General features: G+C 39.3%; 2 protein-coding genes and 1 non-coding gene across 5 annotated transcripts in view; all 3 read left to right on the plus strand.

The window, feature by feature from the left end:
- Positions 1-987: 987 nt before the first annotated feature.
- Positions 988-10,269, plus strand: LOC103426810 (PH, RCC1 and FYVE domains-containing protein 1). 2 transcript variants are annotated; one of them, XM_008364897.4, is made up of 9 exons: positions 988-1,729; positions 3,313-3,399; positions 3,818-3,907; positions 4,566-4,646; positions 4,771-4,965; positions 5,048-7,189; positions 8,332-8,478; positions 8,955-9,340; positions 9,734-10,269. In XM_008364897.4, exons 1-9 carry the CDS (start codon positions 1,661-1,663, stop codon positions 9,864-9,866), a joined length of 3,330 nt encoding a protein of 1,109 aa, XP_008363119.3. In that variant the 5' UTR covers positions 988-1,660; the 3' UTR covers positions 9,867-10,269. The 2 variants fall into 2 exon arrangements, with proteins under 2 accessions (XP_008363119.3, XP_028955843.2); XM_029100010.2 differs by having other exon boundaries at positions 992-1,729; positions 8,955-9,365.
- A 1,884-nt stretch (positions 10,270-12,153) lies between these two features.
- On the plus strand, positions 12,154-12,225 carry TRNAE-UUC (transfer RNA glutamic acid (anticodon UUC)). The gene has a single exon. It is a non-coding gene; the product is annotated as a tRNA-Glu (tRNA).
- A 66-nt stretch (positions 12,226-12,291) lies between these two features.
- Positions 12,292-18,002, plus strand: part of LOC103407895 (pentatricopeptide repeat-containing protein At5g27110) — a 56,215-nt gene continuing 50,504 nt past the window's right edge. The window contains exon 1 of one of the 2 annotated variants that reach the window (XM_070819152.1): positions 12,292-12,615. The gene's annotated coding sequence lies outside the window, so the exon portion shown is untranslated. The remainder of the gene's footprint in view (positions 12,616-18,002) is intronic. The other variant, XM_070819151.1, reaches the window with a different exon arrangement.

Below are 18,002 nucleotides of genomic sequence, written 5' to 3' on the forward strand. Positions count from 1 at the left end.
ACTGTTCCGCAGGAAAACTGAAAAACTCGCCGGAAACTGGGTAAACTTTAAACGTTCATAACTTCTTCAATACTCAGCGAAATCGAGTGATTCAAGAACTAAAATCATACTTCTCAACGAGACGAAGAGAATGGTACCTTTTTCGAAGGCTAACTTGCTGTGGTTTGGTCGGACAACGGCTCAAAAGTGGCTAAACATTTTCTAGTTAGCCACTTTTGAGCAGTTTTTCGGCCAAATCACGGATAGTTAGCAGTTAAAAAAGATACCATTATCTTCGTCTCATTGAGAAGTATGATTTTCGTTTTTGAATCACTCGATTTCGTTGAGTATTGAAGAAGTTATGAACGTTTAAAATTTACCCAGTTTCTGGCTAGTTTTCTAGTTTTTCCGTGGACCAGTCACCTTTCAGGTTATTTTACGGCCATCTCCGGCAATCATTGGGCTTCCAAATAGATATAATCTTGTTCTAAACTTTCTTATCTTCATTTTGATATATTATGGGTCGAATTTGGTTAAGAATCGATTGAGTTACGAAGTTTTGAAAATTGGCCAAAGAGTTTTTAACGGAATGACAAAAATCATGGTGGACAAGCTCAGGACTATTTCTATTGATTTTAAATCTCAGGCACCATTTCTATTGATCATACACATGTCAGGAACTATTTTGTATAATAACTCTATTAATAGATAATATAGATTTGTTGTGTTGAGATTGAAAATATACGAGAAATGAACATCTTTTTCTTTATTTTCTATGATTTTTTAAAAATTTTCACCAATAACAAAACAAAGATAAAAAATAAAAATGTGCATCATTTTCATCAATAACAATAAATTAGAAGTCTAGTGATATTTTTTACCACTTATAAATAGAAATTTAGTAATTTGAAGCAACAAATTAGAGAGAAGAAAAGGACAAAAAGACCAAAAATCTAGTGCCAAATGATAAAATATTATTTTTTTCCCAAGCGTCAAATGACTCAAATTAGGAAATTAACTCGGGTATCTTCTTTTCCCCTGACCTCCTTTTCTCTTCAACCATTCTACTTCGAGGTCTCGCCATCATTTTATCATATAATTTCTTACACTTTTTCTGCAGAAAAATAAAGAAAAAGAAAATAATTCCACCTCTCTCTCCTCCTCTCTCTCTGGATTAAAGCTGTTTCTCTCTCCTCCTCTGCAACTCACAACCAAAAATCAGATCATCCTCTCCTTTTCCCTCACTTTCTCCTCCTCTAGATTCTCTGTCTCTCCCTCTCCCTCACAATCTCCGGAGTCAGCGACTCGGTGACTCGTCGACTCGCCGCTTCCTCAATTCTCGGAATCACTGAACTCTCGCTCCATTTCTCTCTCGGCTTCGTTCGGCGCCGGACGACGAAGCTTCTGGACTTCACCTAAAGACGTGAAGACTCCAAGACTCTGAGTGTGTTGGCTTCTGTACGGACTGAGGGAGCTGGATTGGAGTTGGACTAAAGGTGCCGACGATGGTGGATTTGAGTGTCGGTGGAGATTGGCGCCTGTTTGGGGACGAGGATATGGGGTTCCACTTGGCGGCTGAGTTCAGAGTCTGTGAATGGCGGTGTTTGGGTACGAGAGTGGTTGAGTCCCGAATTGGGGTTTAGAACCTTGACTTGTTTAGGGTTTCTGAGGAGGAGAAGAAATGTCGCGGACCGATAGGATGGGTTCGGATCTTAGCAGGACCGGCCCCGTTGAAAGAGACATCGAGCAGGTATTGTTCTACGAATTGGTTTCGATTATTTTTTGGGTTTAATTTTATTTTCTGCTGTTTAATGGTGTTGCTGTAAATGTTGAATGCTTTGTAATTTGCTTAAACTAATAAGGAGGTGTTATTTGATCCAAAATTGAGTGGTTTATCTTGTTGTATGAGACGCTATATTGGTGGTGGTGGTGATGATGGCGATAATGATGTTGTGAGTTTTGTTCAATGTGATCAAGTGGCAATGCGTTGCTTATTGGATGAAAGGATTAGTTGAATGAGATTGTAACTCGTGGGACGTGCAGCGATTGCAGCTTGTGGATTTTATAGGACTACATTTAGATGAAGTCGTGGAGTTTAGTTTTTGCTAACATTGATATTTGGGGGTGTTGCTCAAATGGAGTGAAAGACAATTGACTACTGGGTTTATGGGTTTCCTATTTATACACGTGATTCTGAGTTAGCTAGTTATGCATTGTATATTTTGTTCTGGTCACATTATTGAAATTCACTATTTTTTTTCCACTACTTTCTGCGATATGGGTTTGGGGGTTGGATAGTTGAAGGGAAGTATCTTGGTTGCTCTAAGTTTAGGGATGACAGCTGTTTGGGGTTCACGTATGTGTTTAGCAATCGAGTTGCGTTACCTTGCAAACAAACAAAAAATAAAAGATCAATTTAACTGATTGTTGTTTTATGACATACAATGTATTGATTGTTCTTCAAAAAATTGATTGTTGTTTTATCACATACAATGTATTTAATCTACACAAACCAAGGAACCAAAACTGGATCAGGAGCAGTATTTGTTCCTAGCAAGTAGCAAATGATGATGGTTGATGCACATAATTTGGAAAACATGAAATATGAATGATTTTAAGTGGTTGCAGTGTAATTATATTCATTCAAAAGGGAGGGTTAGAGACCATAGGATTCCAAAGCAAAGAAGCATGTCAATTTGGGATTGATTTTAATGTAGTAGAGGTGGAGGATGTTGGCAATATAATCTCGAATTTTCTTTGATAAAATTAAAAAGTAAAAATATTAGATAATCTGGGGCAATAATTGAATAATGATGGAACTGAATGCTTTTGTAACATTTGGAGATAGGAACTTTCTTTCTTATTCCCACCTTGCTGATAGGTTTCACTTCCTTCTATCAACACTTCAAACTGGTGCCTAGGAATTTTGCATTCATAACCTGTGGAGCACCTCTTCCCGGGATTAATACAAGTATAGATTGAATTGTTATGAGTGGTTATGTCATCTTTCACTTAATTCAGTTTGATTTTTCATTGGTTGAATTAAGTGTGCTGATCCTTCAAAGGAATTGTATACCAAATGATAGCAAAACTCAGTATGAATTATTAAAAGGAATTGTATACTAGAACTCAGTTTGAATGCTCGCTCCTATGTATATTCTATCTTAAAATGTCTTTGTCCTTTTCATATTTTTATTATTTAGGTGTTTAATGAATAAATAATTTACTTATCCTTTCGTGTACTTCTCTAGTATTCTTTTCTTAGTATTTTCTTCTCATACACAAAAGTGCTGAATATGCTTATGGTAGACTCTTGACTGTTTCTTACGACAGGCTATTACTGCTCTAAAGAAAGGGGCATGCTTGCTCAAGTATGGAAGAAGGGGGAAGCCAAAGTTTTGTCCATTTCGTCTTTCCAATGTAAGTTTGATCCTGAATTTTCTTTCTGATTTACTATTTTAATTTTGTGTTTGTGTCTGCCTTTCTTCATATCCATATTGTTCTTTTTTTTTCCTTGCAAGAGTACCATATGCATCCTTTACTTCCATCCATTCTCAACCCATCCTTAAACATAGAAAGATTTAACTACATGATCATATTCAGCACCTACATCAGGCAGAATAAAATCCTATTAAACTAATTAAGTACACCTACCCAGATCCTCTTCAACAGTTTCATCTGATTCCTTTCTCATCAACAATCTTTTATGATATTTATTCATGAGGCATGTAATTGTGGCTACAAGCTTTTGTACTTTTCAATACAGTAGTTTCATGACACTGTCATACATTATTTTTCATGTTAATAGATATAATTCATCATTGCTTTCTACTTTCAGGATGAATCCGTTCTAATATGGTTCTCTGGGAAGGAGGAAAAGCTCCTTAAGCTAAGCCATGTGTCTAGAATTATTTCTGGGCAACGCACTGTAAGTGTCTAACTGTGAAGATGCATAAACTGTATATCTCCACTCACATGATTTTGACTATATTTATATTACTAATTTTATTTTTTTTTACAATGTGGTTGCATGACTACGTCATTTTGATGATTTTTTTATTGAAAATGATGCTGGAAAAAAATTGGTTTGCGTTTAATATACGATTAAGTTGTAACTTTAACTTTTAAACCAGAAACCACTGATTGTGGACAAGCTAGATATTTTGACCGTATTTAGCCATGGGTTACCTGTTTGTATTTTATTTTCTCTTTTCCATCTTTAAATATATACCACTGTGTGTGTAGTACTGGTATATGTCATGTGCCATTCTGGATCATAAGAAGCCTTGGATTTCTCTATTCTTGTGCCATTTCTCCTCCTTCCTCCTTGAATTTACTAATTTTAAGGATGATTTTTTTTAGTATTTTGATTTGTATGATAATTGTGATACTGGCGATTTCTCATTATAACTGTCATACCTCAGTGGGTGTGCATTTGTGCTTGCGTATTGTTTTCTTTTTAATTTAATCAGGAGCTCCATATCTTTATGCATCTGCAGCAACATGATGCTAATGTATGAGTAAAAAATTAAAAGATAAAACTTTTCTGTTTTGTACTGATAAAACATGGCCCCTATTTCTTCCAGCCAATCTTTCAAAGGTATCCACGGCCTGAGAAGGAGTACCAGTCATTTTCTTTAATATATAGTGACAGATCACTAGATTTGGTAAGCTTCAATCTACTCTCTTTGATTGCTATCTTGTCCTTCGTTCTACCCTATGGTCATAGTAGAATGGTTTTACTATTGTTTTAAAGTGTATATATTCAGTGATATGATTCTTCTGTACTAGATTTGCAAAGATAAAGATGAAGCTGAGGTTTGGTTTAGTGGCTTAAAAGCATTGATATCCCGAAGCCATCATCGAAAATGGAGAACAGAGTCAAGGAGTGATGGAATTCCATCTGAAGCAAATAGCCCTAGAACATACACGCGGAGAAGCTCTCCTCTACATTCTGCATTTGGTAGTAACGATAGCTTACAGAAGGTATGGCTTCTTTTTCCTTTGTATGCTCTTCCTCACTTGCATTCAAAATGTAAATTATATTCTTTTATTTCGTTCAATTCAGGATAGTGCAGATCACCTTCGCCTTCATAGTCCATATGAAAGTCCTCCTAAAAATGGTCTGGATAAGGCACTTTCAGATGTGATACTGTGTGCTGTTCCTCCTCCCAAGGGTTTCTTCCCTTCAGATTCGGCTAGTGCTTCAGTACATTCTGTGTCATCTGGTGGCTCAGACGGTGTACCTGGGCAGATGAAGGCAATGGCAATGGATGCTTTTAGAGTTAGTCTATCCAGTGCTGTTAGCTCATCAAGCCAAGGTTCTGGTCATGATGATGGTGATGCCTTGGGAGATGTTTTCATGTGGGGAGAAGGCATAGGAGATGGTGTTGTGGGTGGTGGTTCTCACAGAGTTGGAAGCTGTTTTGGTGCAAAAATGGATTCTTTGTTGCCCAAAGCCTTAGAATCTAAAGTTGTACTTGACGTCCAAAACATTGCCTGTGGTGGTCGTCATGCTGCTTTAGTAACTAAGCAAGGGGAGATTTTTTCTTGGGGAGAGGAGTCAGGGGGCAGGCTTGGGCATGGTGTAGATGTTGACGTTTTGCAACCAAAGCTCATTGATGCACTTAGTAATATCAACATTGAGCTTGTTGCTTGTGGTGAGTACCATACTTGTGCTGTTACCCTTTCTGGTGATCTGTACACATGGGGTGATGGAACATACAATTTTGGTCTACTTGGACATGGAAATGAAGTGAGCCATTGGGTCCCCAAAAGAGTAAATGGACCCTTGGAGGCTATACATGTCTCATCCATATCTTGTGGGCCCTGGCACACAGCAGTTGTAACATCCGCTGGGCAGTTGTTTACTTTTGGTGATGGCACATTTGGTGTTCTGGGCCATGGTGATCGGAAAAGTGTTTCAATTCCCAGGGAAGTAGAATCCCTAAAGGGCCTTCGCACTGTACAAGCAGCTTGTGGCGTTTGGCATACTGCTGCAGTTGTAGAAGTCATGGTTGGGAATTCAAGTGCCAGCAACTGTTCATTGGGAAAGCTGTTCACTTGGGGAGATGGTGATAACGGTAGGCTTGGGCATGGTGACAAGGAAGCAAAACTTGTGCCTACCTGTGTTGCCGCTCTTGTTGAACCCAATTTTTGTCGAGTTGCTTGTGGACATAGTATGACAGTTGCTCTTACAACATCTGGTCATGTCTACACAATGGGAAGTCCTGTTTATGGCCAGTTAGGAAATCCTCAAGCTGATGGAAAGCTCCCCACTCGAGTTGAGGGAAAGCTCTCCAAAAGTTATGTGGAAGAGATTGCTTGTGGTACCTATCATGTTGCAGTTTTAACTTCAAGACCTGAAGTGTATACTTGGGGAAAAGGAGCAAATGGTCGTTTAGGTCATGGGAATATAGATGACCGGAACTCCCCAACATTAGTTGAAGCTCTGAAAGATAAGCAAGTCCAGAGTATTGCTTGCGGTGCTAATTTTACTGCAGTTATTTGCCTTCATAAATGGGTTTCAGGAGTTGATCAGTCAATGTGTTCGGGTTGCCGGCTTCCTTTTAATTTTAAAAGAAAACGCCATAATTGTTATAATTGTGGGCTTGTTTTTTGTCATTCTTGCAGCAGTAAGAAATCCCTCAAGGTTTCCATGGCCCCAAATCCCAGCAAACCTTATCGTGTCTGTGATAATTGTTTTAATAAACTGAGAAAAGCTGCTGAAACTGGCACTTCATCCCAGACCTCTGTAAGCAGAAGAGGAAGTATCAATCAGGGGTCAAATGAGCTTATTGATAAAGATGATAAGTTGGACTCCAGATCTCGGGTGCAACTTGCCAGGTTTTCTTCAATGGAATCTCTGAAGCATGTGGAAACCCGTTCATCAAAGAAAAATAAGAAACTAGAATTTAACAGCAGTCGAGTGTCACCTGTTCCAAATGGAGGCTCACAGTGGGGAGCTCTTAATATTTCTAAAACTTTTAATCCAGTGTTTGGGTCATCCAAGAAGTTTTTCTCAGCTTCTGTTCCTGGATCAAGAATCATTTCTCGAGCTACATCCCCAATTTCAAGGCGCCCCAGCCCACCTCGTTCTACAACACCAACTCCAACTTTGGGAGGACTCACATCGCCAAAGATTGTTGTAGATGATGTTAAAAGGACAAATGAAAGCCTTAGCCAGGAGGTTATCAAACTAAGATCACAGGTATCCACTACTTATATTTTTATTTTTCAACTAGTATAGGTGCACGGCTCTCTCGCAAGTCAGCTGCTAGTGGAAAATTTACTTGATATCTTTTTCTCCTTTCACCAATTTTATTTCATGAAATTAAGTATGGGAGAACTAATAAAAAGTCCCTTACCGAACCCTTTGTTTATTTTTTAATTTTTTAATTCAAAGCCCTCTTAAAGTGTGACTCCTTATTTGTTTTTCAACTAGTATAGGCGCACGGCTCTCTTGCAAGTCAGCTACTAGTGGAAAATTGACTTTACTTGATGTCTTTTTCTCCATTCACCAATTTTAATTTCATGAAATTAAGTATGGAGAACTAATAAAAAGTCCCTTACCAAACCCTTTTTTTTTTTTAAATTCAAAGCCCTCTTAAAGTGTGACTCCTTATTTGTGTAGTGACGGAAATTAAACCCCTACAACTTATTTTAATTGTGGAGTTTTGAAGAGTATCCTGATTTGTGATAATTTAACTATTGGTGAGAATTTATAAGAAATCACAAGTATGATTCTTTTTTTAATTTAGGATAGGAATTATACACAATGGAATGGTAGAAATCAAAATCCCTCTCCCCTCCAACAAAAGAAATGATCTTTCAACACGAACATTAAATATTCCTTTTGGTCAAATTATTGCCAAATTAAAATTCAATTACCGAGTATTTCAAATGAATGGAGGAAACAAGCGATAATTTTTTGGGCAGAATTGATCAACAGAGTTGAAGATGAATATTCTCAAAGGAATGGCAGACAATGATGCATGAGTTTTCATGTTTAGCTGAGCAATTAACAATAAGAAATGTAGCAAAGAGTGAATAAAGAGAGAGCAAAAGAAAGAAATCAACTGGTGAAAAAGAACTGTTTTCAGGGATAATTAAAAAGAAACGTACCAAGAAAGAAAATAACATGATTGTTTCAATTTATTATTCTATTTCTACTTTCAGAAATATGACTTTTAATAGATAATTGATTTTATGAATCTACTTTGTCCGAAGGAGTGTTAGGAGTGTTGTTGGCTGTCCATTCCCTTCAAATTTACTTTCCAATACCCAACTATTCATATTAGACTTGTTCAGTTTTCTCTTTGAGCGTTTTGTCTGACTAGTATTATCTTTCAGGTTGAAAGTCTTACTCGGAAAGCCCAACTACAAGAAGTTGAGCTGGAAAGAACAACTAAACAGCTGAAGGAAGCAATAGCAATTGCAGATGCGGAGACTGCAAAACGCAAAGTAGCAAAGGAAGTGATCCAGTCACTTACTGCCCAAGTAAGAATACGATGGATGTTTATGTGCTTTGGTATAATACTTCATTGTTATTTTCTAACCATTGTCTCAAATGTAATTTGTTAGTTGGGGATTATATTGTTCTTTATGTTGTAAGGTTTGCTATCTTTTGAAAATGTAACTAAATGTACTTAAGGGTTCTTTTTCACCAGAAACAGTGAAGAAATGGCTTCTCAGATTGATTCTGGTTGTCATTTGACATGTGGCGACTGCTTGCTTAGTATGTTTGTAGAGATTCTTTTCCTGTCCCACAACAAATGTGTATGACATGTTGAACCACATCGAACTGTCAACGATAATTATCTACAGTGCCATGTGCTAAAATAATTTTCCTGAGTCAGTTCTGGTGATCTATTTAAGCGGCCGGAGACAAATAAATCCTTACTGTATAGTCACTTGTGCTCTTGTAGGCCAAGTCTTGCTGATGGTTAATTTTATGTTTTGTATATGTTGACCAGTTGAAGGACATGGCTGAACGGCTGCCTGTTGGAGCAGTGCGGAATATCAAATCACCCTCTCTAGCTTCTTCCTGGGGTTCTGATCCTTCCAATGAAGTTTCTATTCCTCCGATTGACCGATTGAACGGTCAAGTAACATTCCAAGAACCAGACTCCAATGGATCAAACAGCCAATTGCTTTCCAATGGGTCCAACACCACCAGTAACCGCAGTTCAAGTCACAACAAACAAGGACATCTAGATGTAGCAACCAGAAATGGGAACAAAATTAAAGAAAACGAATCTCATCATGAAACTGAATGGGTTGAGCAAGATGAGCCTGGTGTATACATCACGCTTACTTCCCTACCAGGAGGTGCCAAGGATATCAAGCGAGTTCGTTTCAGGTATACTGTACTTGCCTACATAACGGTATGTGCCTATGTGAGGGTGTGTTTTTCCCTTTCCGATAAAAGTGTGTATATGTATATATATGGTATAATGTTCTCTTTCCAAACTCTAGACTGTTTTCAGGCAAGAATCTACCTAATAAGTGGGTTGGATTCATAGATTGCTTATGTTGGTACGGTATCTGTGAGAGAATAATATATATATATATATATATATATATATATATATATAGAGAGAGAGAGAGAGAGAGAGAGAGAGAGAGAGAGAGAGAGAGTGAGAATTTTATATGCACTATAGAAGTTTAACGTATCATTAGTATACTCTAGAAGTTTAACATATCATTAGTATACTCATACTGTATTCCCAATTTATATCATTGTTGAATGCAGTCGGAAGCGATTTAGTGAGAAACAAGCAGAACAGTGGTGGGCAGAGAACCGAGCAAGAGTATATGAACAATACAATGTGCGGATGGTAGACAAGTCTAGTGTAGGCATTGGGAGCGAGGACTTGGCTCGCTGACATGTGGGAGCAGTCATCTGTAAATGGGATTGATATTTTTTTCAGGTTCAAGCTTGGGTTACGAAGGTCTAATTCGTTAATTAGCGTTGGCTTTTATTCTCATAAAGGTTTGAAGAAGCAAAGGTTTGGTATAGGAGGGAGATTTTATATGGGTTTGATTGCGTTTTTAATTTTTTCCATTTTTCTCTAATTTTGTTGTATTCCAATTTTTCCCTATGTTCCTTGTGTGGGGGTTTGAGGGTGAGAAATGTAAATTCCTAAATGTGTTTACGCAATGGTTCATAAATGTGTTTACGCTGTGTATGTTCGAGGCATCGCCTACGCTAACATGCGCGCATTGTACATGATATAACCTTCTCTACGCTGCCATATGATGTGAAGTGAATACTGTAATTTCTTCTTATTTTCAAGATGGCCAAGCTCACAGGGCAATAGACTTGTATGAAAAGACGAGGAACACTGGATTTATGCCTAATTCAGTAACGCTTACAACTGTTATTTCATCGTGTGCATGACTTTGAGATTGAGGGAGAGGTATGAAGATTCACAAGGAGTTGATAAAAAATCGATTGGTTAAGGATTCCTTCCTTTGTTATGCTCTTGTCGATATGTGTGGAAAATGGTGTTTAAGATGAGTGGCCAACGATTGTCTTCAAATATATTTTGCACTTTCCTGTAGAAATGACACGCGAGGACTAGACGGGATGGAGAAAAGAAGTTTACTCCTCGAGACATCTTTTGGGAAGCCTAAAACACTGGACACTTTAGAAGAAATAGAAGCCCTCGAGGGATAAAAACGTTGTTTGTTTACCACAAACCTTGCTCTTTGTAGGTAGGGCTGCACATATCAAATGATTTTGTCAGAGAAACTTTGAACAATACAGTACGTTATTTGAACAATAAAGTGCTTTGATGCAAATGTTCCGATCATAATATAAACCATGTGCGTTTCACTCTTTCTTCGTATATTCTGTTTTGCTGAATTGCACATCTTGGTTTTAGGCTCTTTTTGTTTCTGTAATAACATATTAGATTTCCACACTGATCAAACCAAACATTTTCAAAAAGTTGAGTACATTTGGTTCCACGAAGACCCTTGTACATTTCTTCACAGCAAACACAACCCATATATAGAGAAAAGCCTAAAGCTAGATTGAACATGTGGTACACTTACAATATTGACAAGGGAAGCCAAACCTAAAGTATAGACTTCACAAATCCGTCTAGCCGCCCTAGGCGCTAGGCCCCAGTCGCCGCCCAACTAGCGTCTAGCGTATTTTAGAATTTTTATAGAAATAAAGTGTTACTTGGTAGATTTGAACCCCAATCTCATAATTGTCTATAGGTTACGTGGTTACGAGGGCAATGATTTTTTGGTCCAATGGCAATGGGCATTATATGACCTTTTGTACTTGTTTGGGGGAAGAGGAAGCTTTCTTGTGGCGTTGAATAGGAAGAAGAGAGTTTCACGTTAATTAGTTCAAAAATAGGGTTTAATTTTAAAAATAATTTATTAAAGAAAATTCATTTTATTTTATTGAATTTCGATAAACTTCAACAATACATAAAATATGTTGACAAGAATTAAAGATACTAATATTAATGACATGTTTACTTACTATGATGAAAGTATGTAAGTATATATTTACATTATAGAGTGGGAGATTTGAGCTAAGGTAACATTCTACTTAGAGCTGGTTTGGTATTGCTGTGCTTTAAAAAAAAGTTGCTGTAAGAATAAGCGGCTGTGCTGTGAGAATAAACGGCTGTGAAATAAATCAGCACAATATTTGGTAATTTTTTTTGTAAAAGTGCTTTTGGAAAAAAAAGCAGTCTGATAGTGGATCTTTTCATTAAAGGAGCACTGTAGCTCCGTGTGCTTTGAAAAAAAGCCAGTTTTCCAAAGCTGCAAATAGCAGCTTCAGCTTTTTCCTTTGATTTCAGCTTATTCTCACAGCAGCTTCCAAAATAAGCCTTTTTTTTTTCAGTTTACCAAACACCTAAAACCCTCACAGCTTTTTTTCATAGATGCTTTTTTTTTAAGCACCTTACTCCCAAACCACCCCTTACATATATATAAAAAAGAGAATCCATTAAATCTTAATGTTAAGCGTTGGCTGGCAGGTTTCCTGTTTTATACATGGGAAGATGTGTTTTTGTAATAGTGTCATCAAGTTTAGTTGGTAGAGAGGTACAAGGCCCATCTTTTTCTTTTCTCGTCTTTGAGAGTTAAGATTACCATTATTTATTCTAATATAAAATAAAAGTTTATCATTTCGTTTAGTAATCCGTTGTCGTCCAGCGGTTAGGATATCTGGCTTTCACCCAGGAGACCCGGGTTCGATTCCCGGCAACGGAACTTTTTTTAAATTTTAATTTTATTAAAATGATTTGTACTCTGAAATAAATAAAAGAAAACTAATGAAAATAAGTTGGGTGTTTTAAGTTTGATAATCAGAAAGACAAGAACATAATGACGGACGGACGGACGCCAAAAGCCCAAAACCCTGCTCTCTGATTCTGAGTCTGCCTCAAGCAATTTGTGCCCCACTCCTCTTCCCCTAATTATTTCCTCACCAAATCAATACCCTACCCACTTCCTTCTCTGCATATCAATTTTCATTCATCCAACATCGCACAGAATCCGCACAACCATTGACACAGGGATTCACAGATGGTAAGGAAAACAGCTGCTTGACTCGCGTTGCCACCGGCGCCGTAATTGGCAGAGCTATCGGCGGTGCCGTCGGTATTTCTCCATAACCCACTTTTCATATTTGCTTCAAGACCCTTGTTTTTGTTCTACTTTTCGCTTTCTTCCCTACCTTATCTTGGCTTTGTTGTGGAATCATCCTTTGATGTTCTTATTTCATCTCTTCGATTACTCTTCCATCTTTTAAATGCTTCTTGTTCGGTTTGGTTTGACGGGCATATGCGGAAGTAAAAGGGATTTTGTTTTGGGTATTCTAATTTTTGTTGCAGCTTGTAAATTGCAAGCTTATAAAAGACGCTAGACGCTAGTTAGTCGGTGGTCTGGAGCTTAGCAGCTAAGCGGACTAGCCGGATTAAGTAAATTTATTATATATCGATGTAAATAAGTGTCCACTTAAACTTAAAAAATACATAATTGCATTGAGATACATAAATTGCAAAATAAAATGACATATAGATTATAAAGTATTAGAACAGAATGAAAACATGGAGAACAAACATATAATGTGTGTTCATCTAAGTAATCAACAATTCTCTTATAATTTATAGAATACAATAAAATGAAAAATAAAGTTATCTATTTTCTGCCAAAATTGAGTCTGGATTTAGGCGGGCGCCTAAGCTGTCTAAGCGGGCGTCTAAGCAAGTCTAGGCGCCCTTTCATAATTTTTAAACGCCTAAGAATTAATTGAAGCAACTCCGCCTATGTCTTACATGGCCGGTCCCAAGCCCGGATAAAGGAGGAGGGGGAGGGCGTCAGGTAGTCGACAGCCGGCACTCCATGATCACGTCGAATCCTTATGAAAATGAATCCAGAACAAAATCGTGCTAAAGCTAGGGCGTCACCCGTAAGTGGCGCGCTGTGTGGCCCGAGCACAGTGATAAGTGAGCAAGGGTCGCTGTATCTCCATCGGCACCCGGATGCAGTGTTAAATGAGCAAGGGGGCCATAGAAACTTCTTTTCGAACGACTCCACTCAAAGTTGTTTGGGAGCATATGCTCCTATCAACTTTACCCGGGACACACAAAAGAAGTACTTTGATCCTATTAGACGGGGGAGGGTGAAGAAGCTAGGACAGAAGGGTAGAGTTCAAGAGAGCAAAATGCGTTTAGGAACGTGGAATATAGGAACCTTAACGGGAAAATCTATGGAAGTAGTGGAAGTTATGGTGAGGAGAAGGATAAATATTATGTGCCTACAAGAAACTAAGTGGGTTGGTAGTAAGGCAAAGGATCTAGAAAACTCAGGGTTTAAACTTTGGTATTCGGGCACAAATAGAACGAGAAACGGTGTTGGCATCATCGTGGACAAGACCTTGGTACAAGATGTTGTAGATGTCAAGAGGGTAGGAGATAGAATCATGGCAATCAAGATTGTAATAGGACAAGAACTTATCAATGTGATTAGTGCGTACGCACCTCAAGTAGGGTTGGATACGAGTTCGAAGGAGAAATTTTGGGAAGATCTTGGAGACTTGGTGCAAGGAATTGCTCAGACGGAGAAGTTATTTATAGGAGGAGATTTAAATGGACATGTGGGCAGGGAGACAGGCAACTATGGAGGTTTTCATGGTGGCCATGGTTTTGGGGAGAGAAACGAGGATGGGGAAGCTATCTTGGATTTTGCAATGACATATGATCTCTTCTTAGCCAACACCTTCTTTAAGAAGAGAGAAGAACATGTGATCACCTACAAGAGTGGGTCGTCAAAAACACAAATAGATTTTCTTCTAATGAGGAAAGGGGATCGTATAACTTGTAAGGATTGCAAAGTTATACCAGGAGAGAGCGTGGCTAATCAACATCGCTTGTTGGTGATGGATGTACATATCAAAAGAGTAAGACAAAAGAACAAGACTTGGAAGTGCCCAAGAACTAGATGGTGGAATCTAAAAGAAGAAAAACAAGCCATTTTCAAAGAGAAGGTAATCACCCAATGTGTGTGGGATAGAGAGGGGGAAGCTAGCCAAATGTGGGATTCCATGGCTAGTTGTATCCGAAAAGTAGCAAAAGAGGTATTAGGAGAGTCCAAGGGCTTTGCCCCACACCAAAAGGAATCTTGGTGGTGGAATGAGGAGGTACAAACAAAGGTGAAGGCTAAGAAGGAATGTTGTAAAGCCTTATACAAGGAGAGGACCGATGAAAATGGTGAAAGGTATAGAAAAGCGAAGCAAGAGGCGAAGAAAGCTGTCAGAGAAGCTAAGTTAGCGGCTTACGATGATATGTATAAACGACTAGATACCAAAGAAGGAGAGTTGGATATCTATAAACTAGCTAGAGCAAGGGAAAAGAAGACAAGGGACCTAAACCAAGTGAGGTGCATCAAGGATGAGGATGGAAAGGTTCTTGCTACAGAGAACGCGGTTAAAGACAGATGGAGAAGTTATTTTCATAATCTTTTCAATGAAGGACACGAAAGGAGTGCTTCTTTAGGGGAGTTGAGTAACTCAGAAGAGTGTAGAAACTACTCCTTTTATCGTCGAATCCGGAAGGAAGAAGTGGTTGTAGCTTTGAAGAAGATGAAGCATAGAAAAGCAATAGGCCCAGACGATATACCAATCGAAGTGTGGAAAGTTTTGGGAGAGACAGGTATAACATGGCTCACTGACCTTTTCAATAGGATTTTGAAAACGAAGAAGATGCCAAATGAGTGGCGAACGAGCACTTTGGTGCCTATCTACAAGAATAAGGGCGACGTACAAAATTGCATGAACTATAGGGGTATTAAGCTAATGAGTCATACAATGAAGCTCTGGGAGAGAGTCATTGAGCATAGATTGAGGCAAGAGACACGGGTTTCGGACAACCAATTCGGGTTCATGCCAGGGCGCTCAACCATGGAGGCAATCTATCTCTTACGAAGATTGATGGAAAGATATAGAGATGGGAAAAAGGATTTACACATGGTCTTTATAGATTTGGAAAAAGCGTATGATAGGGTCCCAAGAGACATTCTTTGGAGGATTTTAGAGAAGAAAGGAGTACGAGTAGCATATATCCAAGCTATAAAGGATATGTATGAAGGAGCAAAGACTGCCGTAAGAACTCATGAAGGACAAACCGAAAGCTTTCCCATAACTGTAGGATTACATCAAGGCTCATCCTTAAGTCCTTACCTTTTTGCATTGGTAATGGATGAGTTAACAGGACATATTCAAGATGATATTCCTTGGTGTATGCTTTTCGCAGACGATATAGTGTTGATAGATGAAACTCAGGAAGGGGTAAATGCAAAACTTAACCTTTGGAGAGAAGTGTTGGAATCTAAAGGTCTTCGCCTAAGCCGATCAAAGACAGAATATATGGAGTGCAAGTTCAGTGCAAATGGAGGCCAAAACGAGTTAGGGGTGAGGATCGGAGATCAAGAAATACCAAAGAGCGACCGTTTTCGTTACCTAGGATCTATCTTGCAAAAGAACGGAGAATTAGATGGAGATCTCAACCATAGAATACAAGCTGGATGGATGAAGTGGAAGAGTGCATCCGGCGTGTTGTGTGACCGCCGTATGCCACTGAAGCTCAAGGGAAAATTTTATAGGACGGCAATAAGGCCGGCGATGCTGTATGGCACAGAATGTTGGGCGGTGAAACATCAACACGTACACAAAATGGGTGTAGCGGAGATGAGGATGCTTCGTTGGATGTGTGGGCACACGAGAAAGGATAAGATTAGGAATGAGGATATTCGGGGTAAAGTAGGAGTAGCCGAAATTGAAGGAAAGATGAGAGAAAATCGGTTACGGTGGTTTGGACATGTGCAAAGAAGGCCTACTGACGCTCCGATTAGAAGATGCGACTATGGGACAGAGGTTCAGGGCCGAAGGGGTAGAGGAAGACCTAGGAAAACTTTGGAAGAGACTCTAAGAAAAGACTTAGAGTACTTGGATCTAACGAAGGACATGACACAGGATCGAGCACAATGGCGTTCTAAGATTCATATAGCCGATCCCACTCAGTGACTTGGATTTTCCAAGTCTCCAACCAAGAAGTTTTCCTCACTCGGGAAATTAAGGGAACACTACCCCAACCTACATGCTCCACTCAGAAAGCTTCAACATACAAGCTTCAACAAAAGAAAATTCAAAGAACTTAGCGAAGAAGGCTTTGGTGTATTTAACACAATACGTTGAAATGAAGGAAAGCTTATTTATTGATATCCCCGATAAGCTACAAATATGTACATATACATGAGTCAAAATAAACACACAAGAGGGAGCCTTCACAAATGTTGCTTAGGAGAAGTCTCAGCAGTCGGTAGAGCCCCAGAAAGAGAAGGCACCGGAGGGGGATCATTTGGAGCCTCAGTACTGGACAGAACCCTAGAAGGAGGAGGCATCAGAGGTTGATCATTTGGAGCTTCATTACGCGGTACAGCCCCAGAAGACGAAGGCAATAAATGCCTTTGGAACAAACCCACAAATCTCTGATGATCAAGTAAAACCTGACCATCAGTTTCCTTCATCTGGTCAAGCTTCCTCTTCATGTTTGTAGCATAGTCATGTGCGAGCCGGTGCAACTGTTTATTCTCATGCTTGAGCCCTCTAATCTCCTGTTTGAGACTCATCACTTCAGCCGCCAATGATTCAACTTGGCAGGTTCGAGCAAATAGGCGTTGGGCCATATTAGACACAGAACCTGCACACTGAACACTGAGAGCCAGCGAATCCTTAACAGCTAACTCATCAGACCGTTTGGAAAGTAGTCTGTTATCTTTGGGAGTGAGAAGGTTCCTGGCCACCACCGCAGCGGTCATATCATTCTTCATCACGGAATCCCCAACGGTAAGAGGACCAGTTGGGGAGACGAAGGATGGGCGCCATATGTTGTCTGGAGAAGGCGGGGCTGCCTCTTCAACAAGGTTCAAGTCAAAACGACGGTCGGAGGGGCCAGACATTTTCAAAGGTGTTGAAGAGAGAAGAGGTCGGACAAATCAAGATCTTAGAAGTGCAAGAATGAAGCTTCTACTGGTGGAGATTCAAGTGTTCTTTGGAACTTAATGCCAGCCTCTATAAAAATCTGCACTCGACGGAGCTTCAGAAATCAAAGAGGCGCCTGCTCAGAAATCGAAGAGGCGTTTGCTTTCTCAAAAGTTGGGCTGCTTAGAGATCACGAGGGTTGATCTCAGAAATCGAAGAGCCGTTTGCTTTCTCAAAAGTTGGGCTGCTCAAAGACCACGAAGGCCGATCTCAGAAATCGAAGAGGCGCTCGCTTTCTCAAAAGCTGGGCTCCCTAGAGACCACGAGGGCCGATCTCAGAAATCGAAGAGGCACCTACTTTTCCAGCCTTGTCAGCACCTGTCACACGCACACTCAGCTTTGCGGAAATTATGGGCATTCTGTCAAAGACTTCTGGGGAAGTAGAAAACACATGAATCTTACTGTTCAATCACCCACTTCCCACACGCAACAATAGCTCATGGGTACC

Source organism: Malus domestica, chromosome 03, assembly GCF_042453785.1.
Source record: "Malus domestica chromosome 03, GDT2T_hap1".
Lineage (NCBI taxonomy): Eukaryota > Viridiplantae > Streptophyta > Magnoliopsida > Rosales > Rosaceae > Malus > Malus domestica.